At 40.5% G+C, this 21,821-nt stretch overlaps 1 protein-coding gene across 1 annotated transcript in view; it reads left to right on the top strand.

Moving 5' to 3' along the window:
- The window catches only part of PARVG (parvin gamma), a 28,141-nt gene extending 12,949 nt beyond the window's left edge, over positions 1-15,192 (top strand). Inside the window, exons 8-13 of the mRNA XM_075859822.1 lie at positions 1,476-1,495; positions 2,991-3,052; positions 3,716-3,784; positions 9,437-9,538; positions 12,946-13,018; positions 14,786-15,192. Coding sequence (XP_075715937.1) covers positions 1,476-1,495; positions 2,991-3,052; positions 3,716-3,784; positions 9,437-9,538; positions 12,946-13,018; positions 14,786-14,871 — 412 coding nt within the window. The 3' untranslated portion in view covers positions 14,872-15,192. The remainder of the gene's footprint in view (positions 1-1,475; positions 1,496-2,990; positions 3,053-3,715; positions 3,785-9,436; positions 9,539-12,945; positions 13,019-14,785) is intronic.
- The last annotated feature ends 6,629 nt before the right edge of the window (positions 15,193-21,821 follow it).

The following is a 21,821-nucleotide window of genomic DNA, read 5'->3' as shown; positions in this document are numbered from 1 at the left end:
CTATCTATCTATCTATCTATCTATCTATCTATCTATCTATCTATCTATCTATCTATCTATCTATCTATCTATCTATCTATCTATCTATCTATCTATCTATCTCTATCTATCTATCTATCTCTATCTATCTATCTCTATCTATCTATCTATCTATCTCTATCTATCTATCTCTATCTATCTATCGCACTCACATTGCTGCTGGACTGAGAGGAGGACACCCAGGGAGGGACAGGGGGCTAGATTTGTAAGACGTGCACCATAAAGTACTCTCTCCATAAACATAATTTATCACCTATCCATAGAATAGATGATAAATGTTAAATCAGTTGGGGTCTGACCCCTGGTACCCCCAATGATCACAAAAACCAGCGTCCCGGAATCCCCTATGTTCATGGAGCGGTACTGCGCATGCTCAGCCACAGAACTATTCACTTTCTATGGGACTGCCCCACCAGTCAGATAATTTTTTTTATGGGAAAACCCCTTTAAAGGGGTAGTCTAATTTAGAAAAACTATTTTCATACACCCTAATAGAGAATTCTGTGTGTTCAGGATCCTCATTTCTTGGCCAGAGTAGAGAGCGGTTATAAAGAGCGTCTCTCTCGCTCTGGAAGACCCGTCCTGTCCTGTATTACACAGACAAGACATTGATATGAATGCAGACAATGTAATGCTTAATTTCCCCTGTGGTGGCGCTGCAGATAAATTGAATACAAACTGTCAGGTTTCTCCGCAGATTAAAGCTGATCGCTGTGGGACACTTTGTGATTAACCCTTTAATGGTCATACCAGAGTAAGGTGTGGCCTAATTGATAGGCGGAGTCTAAGGGGCCATACAATCTGTTCCCATTAGGCGTAGCTTGTAGCTCCTGGGCCCTAATGCATAATCAGTCATAGGGCCACCCACCTATCATATGCTATTTATAATACTGGTGTCTTATGTGCCAGAGGGGCGTTTGGGCACCCTCAGGCACTGTGCCCTGGTTCAACTCCTACCTCTGCACCCTTTATAGCTGCACCCCTTCTGATGGGATGTACGTCTTTGTACCTTGTTTAGTCATGTGTTAATAAGTAGGATGAGGGGGGCTTTTAAGGTGATTATTAGCCAATCAGAACCACCCACAGCAGAGCAACATTATGCACTCAAGCTACAAAACAGATACATGGAAAAAGAGTAAAAAAATCAGTCAACAGCAACTTGTTGACGGTTTCCACTCTACAACAGGAGAGATACGAAAGATATATATATGACAAAGATGCTACATGTTACTTATGATGACTGTAGAACCAAGGTGATTTTAAGGTTTGAGGTTTCAGCTTCATCTCCTGCCGTTGTTTTCATGATACCTGTATCAGGAGAGCAGAAATAAAATGATGTTTACAGCTTGTGACCTGTTGACTTATATTTTCCACTTGTTTGTTCTTTTCATTAAAACACATTTTGCATTTGAATGCGTTCCCACGGCTCCTTTCAGCGATGAAGACGCAGCTCCCAGTAAGTGATATTATGTTTAATTCATGGCCCCTGCTGCTTCTTCTTACATGCGGCCGGATTGGATAAAGCTAAATGCATTGACCCCGCAGGAAGGAGAAGCGTCTCATTGTGAGATGCTGGACCGGTCCACGGTTGCCTTGGCAACGATGTTGGATGCTAAAAAATGCAGTTTTGGGTGCAGCGGGACGGAGCGGAATAAACAATAATCGACACAGATGTGAGAAATGGCAGAAAAAACATTAAAACTGTCAGACTGCCATGCCTCTATGCCGACTGTTGAAGGCGACAAGAATTTTGAGAAAGGGTACAGAGGAGTGGTAATTTTTTTTAGGTATCAAGTTCGACAAACTTCTATTGCCGTACAGATATAGCAGAGCTGAATGTGTCATTTAAAGGGGTATTCTAGTTTTATGTAAAGTAAGCTTAATCGTTGTATAATGAAGAGTTACACAACTTTCTAATATACTTTGTGTTTCAATTCTTCATTGTTTTCAAAATCTCTGCTTGCTGTCGGTGAATTTGAACATTCTTGTTTAGAACCGGAGACAAAAAAACTTGTACAGCCTTTAATATTTCTCACAACTGGTAATTACTATGTGAGCAGCTCAACAACTTGTGCTCCAGGCTGATACATTTAACCTAAACTGTTACATTGTAACAAACTAACAGGTCCGTAGAGAGATTTGTGCTACAGCAGGTGTGTTTTAGCCAACACAATAGTCAAGACTAACATAGAATACACTGCTATGACTTAGATGAATGTTACTGCAGAGTAGTCATCATGCCAAACTGACATAGGTGTGTGACTCGTTACAATGTGTCAGAGTTCTCACTTAATGAGTAACGGGTTGTGCACCTTTGTCCATTGGACATGATCAGGACAGGTTGGCAGCCTCTGGATGTTAAATATTTCAATTCACTGACAGCAATCAGAGATCTTAAAATGGCGATTAATTGAAACACAGGATATAACGGGAATCTGCAGAGTTTTTTTTTTTAATGATTCTTTATTTCTATAGTTTACTTTTTTGCTTACGTTATCAATACTAGAAATTAGAGGCCTGTTCCCTGCAGCTCCTCTGCTCCTGCGTCCCCCATGACAACACTTTGTTCCTGTGTTCTGGTTGTACAGTGTTACCATGGGGACATTATATGAATCTAAATCACCATTTACAGCAATGTAACAATGGGTAGTAGCAGCTATGTGTGCACGATTATGATGTAGATGCTTATTTGGAGCTATTTAATGTGTCCCTATGACCAGGCTGAACAAGGTCAAAGCACAGACAGGAAGTGTTGTCATGGGGACAGAGGAACAAAGTAACTGTTGGCCAAGGGTCTGACAGTTCTAGCACTGATAATATAGTGATAATAAGGTATTAAAAACTGTTTTTACACTCTGCATGACCCCTCCGGCAGTCCTCCATTATAATTATTATTGCTATTGAATTCTGCAAGATTTCTAAAACACTTTTTTTTTTCTATTCTTTTCTAGAGAAGGATGGATTTGATCAACTTTTTGAAATGAATCCGGAAAAAATAAATGATGTTAAGGAGGTAAAATTATTTCTCACCATTTATTTTCATTGATCAATGTATTAGAATGTAAATTTTGCCATTACATGGCAAAACAAACCAAAATCAGCAGGTTTAATGATCGTAGATCCCACAAAAAAATGACAAAATTTGAGCAATTGACCCATTTGACTTCAGCTTTTAAAGAACATTCCCACTCTTAAACCTCATTATTTGTATCTAAACAGCTCCAAAATACTATTCTGATTGATTTCTCCCTTTGCATCGGCGGTGACATAGAGTGAAATGATAACATTTTGACTTCCTGCAACTACCACTAGAGGGAGCTTACTGTATACAGGTTTATCATTGAGTTCAATATATTAACAGTATGCAGTAAGCTCCCTCTAGAGGTGACTGTAGGTAGACCGAATTTTGTCATTTAACTATGTTTAATCCTAGGAATTTTGAGCTCTATATTAAGAAAATTGTGCTCCAACTGCTATAAAAATATATTAAGAAATGCATCAGAACAGAATGATAAACCTAAAAGTGACATGGTGGAAAAAGGTGGCCATTCACTTAAAGACAGCCACGTCAAAGTGATATTTCAGCATATGGCATTGATGAGCGTCATCGATTGAAGAATGCAGAATATATGTTGGAATAGTCGTAATGATGTCATGTGACTCCCTTTACTTTCAGGCAATACTGAATTTTGTGAATAAAATGTTGGTCAACTTGAGTCTGACAGTGACAGATCTGGACACTCAGGTAAAGTGTAAATGTATTTTATTGATCTTATTTTTTCTGGTTGCAAATCTCATCAAATTTTCTGTAACATTGATGAGAAAATTATATAAATTCAATATTTAAAGGGATATGCCACCTTATTTTTAGACAAATCTGATAAATACAGCATCCTGAGATGTGGAGTGATATGACATGGCGGCTGCCAAGTTGCTTCGTCCTTCTCTGCTGTCAACACAGTGCCAAGTTTATATATGTCAGGCAGTCTGGTTGCTAGGGATAAACTGCCTAACTACCTCATTCATTTATATAGAGTTGTTTTAGGCTGAATCTTGAATTGCTGCAAAACCCAGGGTTAGGGAAATTGGCAGGACATAAAGTGACAGTCCACCTTCTAATATGACTTCATTTTTAGATCCAAAATTCTATGACGATTAGTATCATCATATTCAGTATCTTTATAGGGGTTGTAGTTCTAGTTTTCCTGACATAGAGATCCATATCTGCTGTAAAGCCATATAGTTAAATGGTAAAATTCTGTCCGCCTGCAGCCACCAGTAGAGGGAGCTTTCTGCCTACATATTTAATATTAAAGGGGTTCTCCCATGAAACAACACATCCCTTATCCGTAAGATAGGGGATAAGTGTCTGAATGCTGGGACCCCCACCAATCTCAAGAATTGGGGACCCATGTCACCCGTTTGAATAGAGCAATGGTCGAGCATGTGCATTGCCGCTCCATTAAATTCTATAAGCTCTGGCAGACATAGAGTATATCGCTCGGCTATCTCCATCACTCCCATAGAGTTGAATGAAGTGGCAGGGCAAATGGCCGACTATTGTTCCGCTCAAACAAGGGACATGGGTCCCCTGTTCTTATGAGTGGTAGGGGTCCCAGCATTGAGGCCCCTGTGATCAGAAACCTTTTCCCTATCCTGTGGATAGGGGTTGTTCATAGGAGAACTCCTTTATGTTCATTGGAAGTTGTATATAACTGCAATTTTTAGTCTACAATACACACTGTGTAAATGGTTGCACGATTCTCCATTCATTTGCTTTCTACATCAGATAGTAGTGTCTTGTGGGAGTTCAGCTCTTAAGCCACATGTCTGACAGCAGGGTGGAGCTTAACTGCTGTCTGTTTCCAAGGGCAACCAGCAGAATTTTGAAAACCACTATAAATGTGAATAGAGAAAATTAGCACAAATGCGGCAGTCATTTTAAAGTTACTCAACTGTGACGTTATTAAAATAGAATTACACTTTGTTCTACCGCCACTTGACTTCACTGCCTTTCAATAGACACGTGCTGTTTTAGGGCAGCCTGTGCTTGTCTTCCTATAGACAGAATACATACATTCGGTATGTCCTGATAGGCCCTGTTCACACAGTCTTTTGCAGGCAGAAAAAAATCTGCCGTGCCAAACATAGTATATGCCGCTTATTTTTTCTGCGAGCGTCCAAATGCCTCTACCTTCAATTGAAATGAATGGGGGGTGATTTCGGCAGTTTTTTGGCTCTGATTTCGACGCCGTTTCCGTGTCAAAATCAGCGCCAAAAAAACTCTGTGTTGACTAACCCTTAAAGCGCCACCCAGTTACTTCTGGGAAACACCTCTTTTTATGCAAATCTGCACAAGACCCAACCTCTTTGTGGTCCCATTTGTGGGACAGTCCAGTGAAAGACAGGACTGTTGGGCGGTATGAGAATACAGACTGCTGTAAACAGTTGACTGTATTCTGTTGATGAGTTTATGGGGCAATAGTCCATAACCAGAACATTCCCGCTTCCAATAATAAGTATCGAGGAACTGCTTTTTAGGACCTTCATATTTTTAATGAGCAATATCCAGTCTTTTAAGGGGTTGCCGGCTTTAGAGAAAGGGGTCTTCTTGTTTTTCCGGGAACAGCTCCCCTTTTGACCATGGGCTGTGCAGCTCCGCTCCTTGTATGGGAGTGAGCAGCAATACCAGACACAGCCCATGGACCAGAGTGGCGCTGTTTCTGGAAAAAAGTAGATTCCTTTAGAAGAATCCCGAACAACCCCCAACATTAATTTGTTCTATTTAATCTATCCAGTCCAGGACACATTGTCCAAGTATAAATGAGTGTCTTCAGAGATTCTTTGTGCTGATATCAAACGGTATAATGATTCAGTAAACAATTTTCTTTCTTTAATATATCTAATGCATTAAAATTACCAACAATTTCAATTCAAAGTAAGGCCAAGTCCCTGGCAGATGAAATCTCAGTAAATTACTAATTAATTCAGAGAAGGGAGAAATCCATCAATTATACAACATTTCCTGCAGGACCTTTCAGGAAATATTTGAAGTTCATTGATCAAACTACGTTGTATATAATAAGAAGCTCAAGGGATAAGTGAGTGCAGAATGTTGTATCTTACAAAGTGGAGAATTTCTATATTGTATAATGTGGATGACCAACGTAAATTTATAGTTTTTATTATTAAGCCTGATCAACATTTTAAATGGAGCCCCTATAGACACATTTATTTACAAGAATATAACTACTATAATACTGCTCCTATATACAAGAATATAACTACTATAATACTGCCTCCTATATACAAGAATATAACTACTATAATACTGCCTCCTATATACAAGAATATAACTACTATAATACTGCCCCCTATGTACAAGAATATAACTACTATAATACTGCCCCTATATACAAGAATATAACTACTATAATACTGCCCCCTATATACAGGAATATAACTACTATAATACTGCCCCCTATATACAGGAATATAACTACTATAATACTGCCCCCTATATACAAGAATATAACTACTATAATACTGCCCCCTATATACAGGAATATAACTACTATAATACTGCCCCCTATATACAAGAATATAACTACTATAATACTGCCCCTTTATACAAGAATATAACTACTATAATACTGCTCCTATATACACGAATATAACTACTATAATACTGCCTCCTATATACAATAACTACTATAATACTGTCCCCTATATACAACAATATAACTACTATAATATTGCCTCCTATATACTAGAATATAACTACTATAATATTGCCCCCTATATACAAGAATAGAAGTACTATTATACTGCCCCCTATATACAAGAATATAACTACTATAATACTTCCCCCTATTTACAAGAATATAACTACTATAATACTGCCTCCTATATACAAGGATAGAACTACTATAATACTGCCCCTATATACAAGAATATAGCTACTGTAATACTGCTCCTATATACAAGAATATAACTACTATAATACTGCCCCTATATACAAGAATATAACTACTATAATACTGCTCCTATATACAAGAATATAACTACTATAATACTGCTCCTATATACAAGAATATAACTACTATAATACTGCTCCTATATACAAGAATATAACTACTATAATACTGCCTCCTATATACAAGAATATAACTACTATAATACTGCTCCTATATGCAAGAATATAACTACTATAATACTGCCCCCTATATACAAGAATATAACTACTATAATACTGCCCCCTATATACAAGAATATAACTACTATAATACTGCCCCCTATGTACAAGAATATAACTACTATAATACTGCCCCCTATGTACAATAATATAACTACTATAATACTGCCCCTATATACAAGAATATAACTACTATAATACTGCCCCCTATGTACAATAATATAACTACTATAATACTGCCCCTATATACAAGAATATAACTACTATAATACTGCCCCCTATGTACAAGAATATAACTACTATAATACTGCCCCCTATATACAAGAATATAACTACTATAATACTGCCCCTATATACAAGAATATAACTACTATAATACTGCCTCCTATATACAAGAATATAACTACTATAATACTGCCCCCTATATACAAGAACATAACTACTATAATACTGCCCCTATATACAAGAACATAACTACTATAATACTGCCCGTATATACAAGAATATAACTACTATAATATTGCCTCCTATATACAAGAATATAACTACTATAATACTGCCCCCTATATACAAGAATATAACTACTATAATACTGCCCCCTATGTACAAGAATATAACTACTATAATACTGCCCCCTATATACAAGAATATAACTACTATAATACTGCCCCCTATGTACAAGAATATAACTACTATAATACTGCCCCCTATGTACAAGAATATAACTACTATAATACTGCCCCTATATACAAGAATATAACTACTATAATACTGCCTCCTATATACAAGAATATAACTACTATAATACTGCCCCCTATATACAAGAACATAACTACTATAATACTGCCCCTATATACAAGAACATAACTACTATAATACTGCCCGTATATACAAGAATATAACTACTATAATATTGCCTCCTATATACAAGAATATAACTACTATAATACTGCCCCTATATACAAGAATATAACTACTATAATATTGCCTCCTATATACAAGAATATAACTACTATAATACTGCCCCCTATATACAAGAATATAACTACTATAATACTGCCCCCTATGTACAAGAATATAACTACTATAATACTGCCCCCTATGTACAATAATATAACTACTATAATACTGCCCCTATATACAAGAATATAACTACTATAATACTGCCTCCTATATACAAGAATATAACTACTATAATACTGCTCCTATATACAAGAATATAACTACTATAATACTGCCCCCTATGTACAATAATATAACTACTATAATACTGCCCCCTATATACAAGAATATAACTACTATAATACTGCCCCCTATATACAAGAATATAACTACTATAATACTGCCCCCTATGTACAAGAATATAAGTACTATAAATAATACTGCCCCTATATACAAGAATATAACTACTATAATACTGCCCCCTATATACAAGAATATAACTACTATAATACTGCCCCCTATATACAGGAATATAACTACTATAATACTGCCCCCTATATACAAGAATATAACTACTATAATACTGCCCCTTTATACAAGAATATAACTACTATAATACTGCCCCATTATACAAGAATATAACTACTATAATACTGCCCCATATATACAAGAATATAACTACTATAATACTGCCCCATATATACAAGAATATAACTACTATAATACTGCCCCCTATATACAAGAATATAACTACTATAATACTGCCTCCTATATACAAGAATATAACAACTATAATACTGCCCCCTATATACAAGAATATAACTACTATAATACTGCCCCTATATACAAGAATATAACTACTATAATACTGCTCCTATATACAAGAATATAACTACTATAATACTGCCCCATATATACAAGAATATAACTACTATAATACTGCCCCTATATACAAGAATATAACTACTATAATACTGCCCCTATATACAAGAATATAACTACTATAATACTGCTCCTATATACAAGAATATAACTACTATAATACTGCCCCATATATACAAGAATATAACTACTATAATACTGCCCCTATATACAAGAATATAACTACTATAATACTGCCCCTATATACAAGAATATAACTACTATAATACTGCCCCCTATTTACAGGAATATAACTACTATAATACTGCCCCCTATGTTCAAGAATATAAGTACTATAAATAATAATAAATACTGCCTCCTATATTATCCTTCCTATAGTTTTCTGATGGGGTCATTCTGCTGCTGTTGATTGGACAACTTGAAGGCTTTTTTATAAACCTCTCTACATTCTCCCTGACGCCCGCATCACACGAGAACAAGGTACCATGCTCGTTTTTACTTTAGTTATCTTTATGTATGTAAACTGCTGTCAAAATAAAAAAAACTATTTAATTGCAGGTTTCACATTTTTACATTTATTTAATAGGTTTTTGGAGTTGGGGTTTCACATTAAAGAGGCGTTCTGATGTAAAAAAATAAATAAATTTTTTTTTCTTTCAAATATCTTTTTTTTTATTGATTTTAGACATCATACCGTATTACAATACAAATTCACATTCAGAGCATAGCAAACATGTAAACAGCGTTTAACAGAACTTTCCACATCTTTACCAATACATATCAAAGATAAAGGCCCGTTTCAGTTTGCATAAATATACCGAAAATATAAAACATAGGGCAAAAAAAAAAATCGATTTTCAAATACCCTATTAAGGAATTTTGAGTTAATAGACAGGATCCCCTATTCAAGATCCTCATCTATTATCAGAGGGGAGAACGGCTAAAAGGAATGTGTTTGCTTGATTTCAATGGGCACCATGTAAAGGTTAAAGAAGCACTCTGGCTTTTTTTGCCTCCTTCCTCATTTGCAAAAGTATTGTAGTGCAATTTAGTCACGTGGATCGGTTTATCTGGAGCTGTATATTACGGGTAGCCGTTCCATTCCGGGCCGCCATTGGGTCACGTGATCCTCAGTCTGACTCTCTGTATCCTACATCATCTACTGTAGCAACCGGAGGTCAAACTATCAAGGTAAGTCTATGACACTCACACCGGAGACTCTCATACTCTTGAATCGAGAGCCCGACTTCTGGTTTCTAAAGCAGACTCTGTAGGATAGAGAGAGTCATACTGTGGATCATGTGACCCCCACGGCGGTCCGGAACGGAACGGCTACCCGTGAAATACAGACCCAGACAAGCCGATACGCGTGACTACATTGCATCACATTATTTTTGAAAACGGGGGTGACTTCCTGGGAGGAGAGAAAAGCTGTCACTTGGAGGGTGCCAGGGCTTGATCACATTTCTAGTTACTATCTGACAGCTGGCTGCTTTAAAAGGGTACTCCGCTTTGGACAATCTCTACTTGTTATAAGGGTCCCTTGACAATCTGCAGATCACAAAGTGTCCGGCTGCTTGGACCCCCAGAGATCAGCTGTAATCTGAGGGTAAACTGGCACTAGGTGTTTAATGTCCCTACAGCGCCACCACAGGGGACATTAAGCATTACACTGTGCCCATTCATATCAATGTGTTGCTTGTTTAATGCTGGACAGGGTAAATGCCATGTCTGTGTAGGGCATATTCAAAATATGCCCATGCTGTGATCACAGCTTTGGGGGTACTTTTGGTTGTATAGGGGTGTAGTGTATGACACAGAAAACACCGCTCAACTTTAAATGTAATCCCATTATGGAACCCAACCCAAGCAGTCATGGAGTTTGAGAAACCCAGATTATTCTCCTTACATAATGCATTAGATAAACATGGCTAATTTTTTTTTTTTTTTTTAAAACAGCGCCACACCTGTCCACAGGTTGTGTGTGGTATTGCAACTGAACCCACATTCACTTGAATGGAGCTGAGCTGCAATACCAAATACAACCCATGGACAGGAGTGGTGCTTTTTCGGAATGAAAGCAGCCATGTTTTTCTATCAGCATGGTAAAAACAGACTGACAAGTTGATGGGTTTTTTGTTAAAATGGGCCCAGAGGGAAAATAGATTGTGAGCTCTGCTGGCAACCGGAACCAATGTGCGTGAATACAAGTCTATTAAGACCATGTGAAAATGTCTAAAAAAAAAAGAATAAAAAAAATGACAGGTCCCTTTAAGGGGCAATTATAGACTCGTCCTTCCTGACCATCTTGATGCGCACCTTGCCATTGAACACATGTCTAGGTAACGCTATACAAATAATCCTTCAGTTGGTTGTCATATGGGAACGACACTTCAGCTTCAAACTGAGACAAACTCTCTGTGCAGCGCCGATGACTTCTTCAGGGAGATTTACATAAATTACATATTTCCACCTGATTGATGAAACATTCATGAGCCTCCGGCGGGGACTGTGATTCTCCTGACTCAAAACCTTCCCGAACAAACATTTTATTTATTCTGTCGCTCAAATCAAAACATTTGTGCAGATCTAAATATTCCACAGCTCCCTCCTGTCTATCAGCGCTGATAGAGGAACTCAAACCTCAAATCAAGCTGTCAGACGCTCATTCCCTGACTGCAAATCATATAATCAGGCAAGGGGGGGAAGGGCGGTAGAACCTCGTTGTCTGGAGGAGTCTACACAATCTTTGGAGAACGGAACAGATTGAGCAACGTGACTGATACCAGTCGGTAATTATAATGATTAGGGCGACTGAAGTGATAACATCTTGGGGATGTGATTGCGACTGGAGTAAGAAATGTTGCCGAGAAAACCATAGGAAATTGTAGTCTGGAGATGACTTATTGACTTCTATGGGAGAGTGTTGCGGGCATGCTCTGTGACCTGTGCAGAGGTCATTGTGCAGGGAGGGGTTGGAGGAGAGCTGTGTCCATCACCTATTGTGAATGGTGGATTCTGTTACCTATTCATAGGTGTTACCTGTCAGTGTAATCCTGCCAGTGATGATAATGAGATGACTGATTAGAAGTGATCTCTACAGAACAGGAAAGATCAGTCTATTATGAATGGTGGATCCTGTGTTATCTGTATAAAGGTGTTACATGTCATTGTAATCTTGCCTGTGATGATAATGAGATGATTGGTGAGAAGTAATTTCTACTGAACAGGAAGGGTCAGTCTATTATGAATGGTGAAACCTCTGCTATCTGTATAAAGGTGTTACCTGTCAGTGTAATTCTGCCTGTGACTATATGAGATAGCTGCTGAGAAGTGATCTCTACAGAACAGGAAGGATCTGTCTTGTGAGGCTCAGTGGCCAGAGTAAAAACTGCATGATGTGAGGATTTTTTTAAATTATAGATGACATTGAAAATGTTTAAAAAAAAGTCACAAAACATTCTTAAAAAATATGTTTAACGTCCAAATTGATTTAAACAATAAGTAATTTTCTAATGACACATTCCCTTGTTAGGAGTTGAATATCTGGTGTCCAGCTGCATACACACCTTTCTCAGACTGATCATGTTCAGCTTCTTCTTCCTGTATTCCACTGATCATAGAGGTGCCCTGATCATGGATTTGGGCTCCAAGCTTTGGTGGTTCCCCATGGGCTGAGGCAGGTGGTGCCCCATTAAGTTTCCACACAGGTCACACCCCTAAGTCTGGCTCTGCATGGGCGGACTAACTACAAATCTACAGATCTATCGCTGATTTATGGATTGGTCCTTGAATATTGGGGCCATGGGTAAACTGCACAAGAAATGTTTGTGTGTCATTTACATATTATATAGTTGTTATATTCTGTATGTGTATTTTCTCCACAGATTCAGAATGTTTCACTTGCCATGGACCTTCTCACGAATGGAGGGATATTAGAAAACGCTGTTAATCCTACAGGTGATGTTCTGATGTGACTTGACTGTGGGTCAGATATTCCCATTAACACCTTAAGGGTAGGAACACACTAGCCGCATACACTGTGTAAAAGTATACAGCGTATCCGCCCAGGTACCTGCAGGGCATTCCGTCCGAAAAAACACAGCACAGGCAAATTGATGAACTTTTTTTGGGCGGATTTTTTCCGCTGTGTATGGATGAGATTTGTTCAGAGGCTCAGTATTGTATTATGCTACGGATTTTCCGCAATGGAATACGTTGCAGAAAATCTGCAGTGTTTACGCCTAGTGTGTTCCTGCCCTCAAGGGGTATTTCCAACTTAGACATTTATGGCACATTCACAGGCTCTGAGACTTGCCTCTATATCAAGAACGGGGGTCACCCAACCCCCCGTGACTCCTGGTGCGGCGACCGTTGTCCACAGATTCCAGGCGGGGACTATTCTACTCTATGGGACTTCCAGAAACAGCCGAGCAGCTCTTTCTCTGCTGACTACTATTAAACAGAATAGAAAGAGCCGCCTGCATTTGTGCGGTCCTCACTCCACTAGTCCCCGCCTGGAATCTGCGGCCTCCACACCAGGCGTAACAGGGGTTGGGTGGGCTGTCCATGTGATGCATGTCCTCAATAGTGAGAGGTGGTCTTTGTAACTGTTCTCTGTTCTGGCTAATAGATGATAGTCCATATTACTACCGTCAAAACCTGTAAACCGTGCCTGTCATCCATATGAACAGGACATTTGCAATGATATGGTCTATTGTCTATCTGTCCGCTTCCAAATTCACGGGAATTTTCTCCGCAATGCTCATTGGCTGCAAGCAGCAAATTGCCAGACAGCGGCCTATATTACTTTTCCAAAATATCCTTTTTAGCTGGATGATAAGCACAGCATACAACTCCCCCAAATTATCGTTGAACCCTTTATGGACATCTTATGAGACTTGTGCTTTAAAGGTGGAGGCTCACTTTAACCTCTTAAGAGAATTGCTAATTTTGGACTTCGGGACACAGCATATTTTTTTCCATCACGTTGCTGTGTGAGGTCTTGTTCTTTGAAGTTCAGAGTTTTTTTAGTACATAAAAATTAGCGTGCAATTTCTACAAAAAAGAAAAAAAAGAAAAAAGCGGGATGCGCAATTTTTTTAATTTTGCCATTGTTGTTCTTTCTGTCATTCAATAAACACCCTGAAATTTGTTTTACATTTGTCTCATTGGTTGGAATGATAAAGGGAATACTTTTTTAGGATTTATAACTTTAAGAACAGTTTTTTAAATTAAAAAATTATTGGTTTGTCCAACATTCACACAGGACAGCCCTGGGGGCCTTTGTTAGGCCCAAGGCTGTTCCTTAAAATGTCAACCCTGGGACTGATGATCAGGCCAAAGAGAGCCCTCCTCGCTTAGGAAGCTGTGATCCCTATTGATCGCGGCACAACTGGGATCAAGGTTTTCTCTGATCGTGCCTGGTATCGCGGGGCGGCAGCTGTCAATCAAAGGCACAACCAGTGTGCCAATGCGACCGCCGCACCGTAAATATCCAACGCTGGGCGTTAGGCCCTGACTTTTAGCGCCGTACATTTCTGGTGCAGGGGATTAAGGGGTTAATGGAACAACCTTAATGGAAAGAAACTAGTAGCTAACAAATAGCTAAGAATCCTATAAAAGATCTCCTCTAACAATATACACATATCCCTCTGAATTATAAAACTCTTTTTTTTTTTTATCCTAATTATTTTTTTTTCTTCTTTCTTTTCTTCCTGTCCCCAGAGATTGTGAATGGAGATTTAAAATCCACCCTACGAGTCTTGTACAGCCTGTTCCTCAAACATAAAAAAAGCTCAAAACCTTCTTGAAGTTGGATTTGGATAAAATCTCGTCACCCGACGCCGCACATGAGATCTTTTTACTTTATTTTTATATATTTTTTTTATATATTTTTTTAAAAATAAAACTCACAGGAGTTGATGATGTTTCCCTTGAAGAGATGGAAAGACGTTTTTATCAGGGTGATGAAGGAGCTGCTGGTTTATCGCTTCCAGTCCCGGAGCCTAAACAGAAAGGAGCAGATACATAAAAATATATTTTGTTGTTAAACCACGTAGGAGCGCAGCTGCGCAGCGAGCAACCTCTCAATATGCTGCATTACCAAGAAAATAAATCTATTCTTCCAACTGTGTAACTTTGCATGTTGTCGTCGGCTGTATATATATTTATATATGTCCAGGGGCAAATGCAGGATTTTTAAAGGGGCGTATTCAAATGCATATTTTTCAAAGTTACTTCCGCTACACTCTCACTACCGTCTGTTTTTTACGCTACCTGTAATGGTCAGCACTTATCCACCAGTCGAGCCCTCTATATTACAAGCTCGAATAAAAAAATGGCTAGGCTAGTGGATATGTGCTGACCACTACTGGCAGCATAAAAATCAGCGTAGGTAGTGCCCCATGAAGATAGTGCCCCACACTGCCCCTTGTAGATAATGCTCGACACTGTCCCCTGTAGGTAGTGCCTCACGCTACCCCCTGTAGATAGTGCCTCAGTGACCCTTGTAGATAGTTAGATAGTGCCAGTGCCCCAGTAGATAGTGCCACAGTGCCCCCAGTAGATAGTGCCCAAGTACCCCAGTAGATGTGCAACCCTGTGCCCCCAGTACATAGTGCCGCATAGTGCTCCCAGTAGATAGTGCTCCCAGTAGATAGTGCTCCCAGTAGATAGTGCTCCCAGTAGATAGTGCTCCCAGTAGATAGTGCTCCCAGTAGATAGTGCTCCCAGTAGATAGTGCTCCCAGTAGATAGTGCTCCCAGTAGATAGTGCTCCCAGTAGATAGTGCTCCCAGTAGATAGTGCTCCCAGTAGATAGTGCTCCCAGTAGATAGTGCTCCCAGTAGATAGTGCCAAAGAGTGCTTCCAGTAGATAGTGCCAAAGAGTGCTCCCAGTAGATAGTGCCAAAGAGTGCTCCCAGTAGATAGTGCCAAAGAGTGCTCCCAGTAGATAGTGCCAAAGAGTGCTCCCAGTAGATAGTGCCAAAGAGTGCTCCCAGTAGATAGTGCCAAAGAGTGCTCCCAGTAGATAGTGCCAAAGAGTGCTCCCAGTAGATAGTGCCAAAGAGTGCTCCCAGTAGATAGTGCCAAAGAGTGCTCCCAGTAGATAGTGCCAAAGAGTGCTCCCAGTAGATAGTGCCAAAGAGTGCTCCCAGTAGATAGTGCCAAAGAGTGCTCCCAGTAGATAGTGCCAAAGAGTGCTCCCAGTAGATAGTGCCAAAGAGTGCTCCCAGTAGATAGTGCCAAAGAGTGCTCCCAGTAGATAGTGCCAAAGAGTGCTCCCAGTAGATAGTGCCAAAGAGTGCTCCCAGTAGATAGTGCCAAAGAGTGCTCCCAGTAGATAGTGCCAAAGAGTGCTCCCAGTAGATAGTGCCAAAGAGTGCTCCCAGTAGATATGCCACACAGTGCTCCCAGTAGATATGCCACACAGTGCCCCCAGTAGATGGTGTCATACAGTTCTCCCAGTAAATAGTGCCACACAGTGCACTCAGTAGATGTGCCACCCAGTGCTTCCAGTAGATGCACCCCCAGTAGACAGTGCCACACAGTGCTCCCAGTACATAGTGTCACAGTGCTCCCAGTATATAGTGTCACAGTGCTCCCAGTAGATAGTGCCATACAGTGCCCCAGTAGATATGCCACACAGTGCCACCAGTAGATATGCCACACAGTGCCACCAGTAGATAGTGCCACACAGTTCCCCCAGTAGATAGTGCCACACAGTTCCCCCAGTAGATAGTGCCACACAGTGCACTCAGTAGATAGTGCCACACAGTGCACTCAGTAGATAGTGCCACACAGTGCACTCAGTAGATAGTGCCACACAGTGCACTCAGTAGATGGTGCCACACAGTGCACTCAGTAGATGGTGCCACACAGTGCACTCAGTAGATGGTGCCACACAGTGCACTCAGTAGATAGTGCCACACAGTGCACTCAGTAGATGGTGCCACACAGTGCACTCAGTAGATCGTGCCACACAGTGCACTCAGTAGATCGTGCCACACAGTGCACTCAGTAGATCGTGCCACACAGTGCACTCAGTAGATCGTGCCACACAGTGCACTCAGTAGATCGTGCCACACAGTGCACTCAGTAGATCGTGCCACACAGTGCACTCAGTAGATCGTGCCACACAGTGCACTCAGTAGATCGTGCCACACAGTGCCCCCAGTAGATCGTGCCACACAGTGCCCCCAGTAGATCGTGCCACACAGTGCCCCCAGTAGATCGTGCCACACAGTGCCCCCAGTAGATCGTGCCACACAGTGCCCCCAGTAGATCGTGCCACACAGTGCCCCCAGTAGATCGTGCCACACAGTGCCCCCAGTAGATCGTGCCACACAGTGCCCCCAGTAGATCGTGCCACACAGTGCCCCCAGTAGATCGTGCCACACAGTGCCCCCAGTAGATCGTGCCACACAGTGCCCCCAGTAGATAGTGCCACACAGTGCCCCCAGTAGATAGTGTCATACAGTTCTCCCAGTAAATAGTGCCACACAGTGCACTCAGTAGATAGTGCCACACACTGCTCCCTGTGGATAGTAGGTAGTGCCGCACGCTTAAACACTCACCTTTCCCCATTCAACGCCGTCCTCTCCTACAGCGTTGCAGACCTGGCATCTACTGATCAAGCCTGCTCATGCGGCACGACACATGCAGTGCGATGAAGTCATTGCGCCGCCTGCATCGCAAGAAAATCGCTGAAAGGCGGGGAAGGGCACTGATGGTAGGGCACTGACCCTTGCCTCACCAGTGCTGTCAATTGTATCTGCGTCCTAAGAACACAGATACAATTGAGTATTATAGTATATAAGGGCCTTCCGGCCTTGGTCACAGGGTGTTTCCAGGCAACTGGAAACCCCCCCCTGCCTGTGCCCCTGATGTCATCAGCAAAGTTAGACAAATAGGTAAAAATGGTCGAGGTTTGCCACTGCTTTGGGGCCCTTTGTAGGAGGAAGCCTGGCACTGTACAACTTCTCTTGCGTTTTGTAGTACGACCTACAATCACCACCAGGCGGAGCTCACTGCATGTTGTTTTTTCCATTCTGTGTAAATCCATATGCAGTGGGCTCCCCATAGTGGTGGACGCAGGCAGTCGAAGTTCACACAATGCAAATATAACAGTAGTTCCATAAACTCCATCCCTGAATTGCAGTAAGCAATAATAAAAATAATATTTTACCATTTAACTGTGAGATTCTTTTAATCTGGCTGCTTGAAGTCCAGAAAGTTGTAAAATTCCAGAATAGAACTGCAATATAGAACAGAATTTCACATAATTCTAGCAGCAGATTTAGTTTTGACAGCGTTTGGGTTGTTTTCCTGAAAGTTCTCTACTCTGCATATGAGTTTTATAGTCTTTTCTATGATCATCCGATAATCCATAAAATCTCATAATCCGGTCCCAATGATACTGGATGAAATAAATTATACTGTGCTACTATTACTGCAGCAATCTTCTATTTTGGGAAGATCTTTACCATTATTCATCCCGAGGTAGAAAACTGTCTCTCTAGTGCCACCTATAGGTGACTGCACTGTAAATCAATGGAGCATTGATACATGACTTTGGTTGATAGGCCAAACCAGAGACCCCATCTGTGGACAGCACTGTTTCGGAGTTGTTGCTCCTCGTCTTCCTGGTTTATGAATAGAATGTCAAAACTACAGTGAAGACGGACATTCAGGCAGAGCAGTTGCAGAGAAGGAATGTAAATCTTTATAGTAATGCAGGTTGATATGCATGGGTTTTAAGAAAAAATGCCATATAGCATCACTCCTGCCGATTATCTCTTGGCTCCACTTCAAAAGGTATATATTGTGTAATTGTGTGTGCTGTAGGCAAGATCAATAGAGTGGCCATGGGATAGGACAGCCTTTGCTTGTGTCCTTAGCCCAATGAAGGTAATGCCTCTCCCCACACATCCCCTTAAAGGGGTCCCTTCAGTCAAAAGCTTACTAGGTGCTTAAAGGGGTTGTCCAGGATTAGAAAAAAAAAATTCTTTCCACCAAAAACCGCTCCCCACCAATTCACAGGTTGTGTGTGGTATTGCAGCTCAGCCCTATTCACTTCCACGAACCTGAGCTGCAATACCAGACACAACCAATGGACAAGTGTGGCGCTGGTTTTGGAAGAAAGCCGCCATGTTTTTCTAATCCTGGATTCCGCCACTTTTTTGTTAGAATTTTTGCATACATTTTCCACCTATTTGTCTTCCCTTTTTCACATATAAGTTTTTTTATTTTTTTTCCTCCTGAATTTCTGACGTCCCGATAACCCGACCAGTAGGGGTAATTTTCTGAAAACATTAAGAATGTGCCAGTACCTGACAGCACAGATCATGTTTAATTCTGTTGGGTAATGCAGCATATAATCTAGGAGAAGGCTTCGGGCCGCTTACAACAATCAACTTCACATTCATGGTTCATGAAACGCAGACAAAAGACAGTCCTGCGCCTCGCGCTGCTCCAGGATATTTTACGTGTTGAGGGAATAAAAATAGACCAGTGACATTTACATGTGGAGCGCTACACATGCCAGAGAGGACGACGTCCCCATCTGTTACCCATTATATTAAAATTCAGTCTGACGAAACAGAAGTCTTTATTTATTTGGTTGGTAAAGACGATGAAAAGCTTCAATCTTTCCTGTTCCTCTAAGGCCATCGGGGCTCTACTAGAGAAATGTTGCAGAGGTCACGTCCAATCTCAGTTCATCTTTTATATTCTATTTTAAATATTTTAACTTGAGCAGCAATGAAAATTTGGATAGTGGTGAGTGAAATGAAAAATGTTTTTCTGCCTGCAGCCACCACTAGGTGGCGCTCACTACATATAGATTTATATGGTTTTCATTGAACTCAATACTATACATATGTGTGCAAAGGACTCCCTCTACTGGTGGCTACAGGCAGAAAGAATTTGACATTTTCATTGACTGTGTGGCTGCTTCTCCTGTGTGGGGCCCCTCCTCCTTTAGGTCCCATAGCAGGAGAAATAATTAGGTCCATGCAAAGAGGAGAGGGAATAAAGTGCCCCCCTTATTATGCTAAGTCATACTGCCAAACACAGGTGGACCAACAGGGAAAACCAGCCACCAGGTTGCCCAGGAAGGAACTAGTTGAGAATTATTTGGGTGACCCCATGCAGTCCATTTGATTTATTAATTTCATAAACACATGATATGCTTAGATACATGGCCCCAGCAGACTGTATCACACATGATAGGCTAAGATACAGGCCGCAGACAGAATCACATATGATAGGATTAGATACATGGCTCAGCGCTGGAAGTAGCCAAATGCTGTACTCGCCTATCTCCAGTGCTCCCATAGAGAATGAATGGAGCGGCAGTGCGCATGAACGACCTGCCGCTCGGTTCAAACGAGGGATACGGGACCTCTGTTCTCAAACAGTGGACTGCGCTATTGATTCCGTCAACACGACGGAACCCTGTCACAACGGTCACAGATGGAAACCATTAGCTAGGTTTCCGTCACCATTGAGTTCAATGGTGAGGGAAACGGAAGCTGAGGTTTCCGTTTGACTTTCCGCTGAGGGGTTAACCCGACGGAAACCTCCGACGGAACCCCTCAGCGGAAACGAGCGGTGATGTGAACAGGGACTAACTGGAATACCCATTTAAAGTTTAAAAATAAGAAAGTAAAAATAAATTAATGTTAAAAAAATTAATTTAAAAAAAAAATACGCACTACCGTTTTTTTAAAATCATAAAATAAAAGTCTCAATACATAAAATATACACATTCGGTATCGTCGCGACCGTAATAACAAATTTATAGCGTCATTTATGGTGTGTTCAGTATAAAAATAAAAAAATAAAAACGCAACAACTGCTATTTGTTTGCAGGATTTACCTCCCCATTGAATTCAATGGGGCAAATAATCAATTACGCAAGTACAATTGACATGCTGCGGAATAAAATTCTGTACCGCAGCTCAATTTCAAACGCCTCAATTCCGCTACATGTGGACCAGCTCTAAGAACCACAACAATTGACTGTTGACAATATCCGGCATGTGCATTTATGGCATAGGAGTCATGCCGGCAGTAGCTGTTATTTTCACGAGATGGTAGTGATATTTCTTAATTTGAAAGACAAACATAATCTTTTAATAATTTCTCATTATTCATCACGTAGCCGGCAGGGCCTGTTTTATTGACCATGTGTCGTATCGGGTTCCTTTGTTGTCTATAGTAGAAGCTATACCATACAATCCACTCCCTGTCTGCAAAGTACATTAAGAAGATACGGTTTCCAAGTTTTCCCTGTGCAGTGTGTATACGGTATTACTGCTTGGACGCAGTGTATGGGTTTTGGCTGAGGAGATTAGAAAAAAAAAAGCTGAGGTCTTTTCTTTGGCAGGACCAGTAATGGAGAGCAGAGCTTCTGGCACATCAATCTAATATTACTTCAGAACTTGAAAAATCAGTTCGAAAACTTGAGACATTTACAGCCCTGTTAAAAACGATCACGTTACGTCTCTTGGAAAACATATGGAATTCTCTACTCCAAACGTATTAAAAATGACGGGAGTTTCTGAATGTGATTATGTTTTTGTGCTTGGTGCCATTAGGGTTTCTCAAGTGTTAGGTCTGGAGGAATCTCCGAGGATCCTACAAATCATTTCCATCGGAAGACCATTTACCCCGTTAACTCTATCAGTGTCAGACAGAAAGTTATAAAACCTATAAATGACCCCCAAGGCACCAAAATATATGACTTACAGTATATG

Source organism: Rhinoderma darwinii, chromosome 3 (assembly GCF_050947455.1).
Source record: "Rhinoderma darwinii isolate aRhiDar2 chromosome 3, aRhiDar2.hap1, whole genome shotgun sequence".
In the NCBI taxonomy this organism is placed as follows: domain Eukaryota; kingdom Metazoa; phylum Chordata; class Amphibia; order Anura; family Rhinodermatidae; genus Rhinoderma; species Rhinoderma darwinii.
Note: the sequence above shows the minus strand (reverse complement) of the source record. Positions and strands in the feature narration are given on the sequence as shown.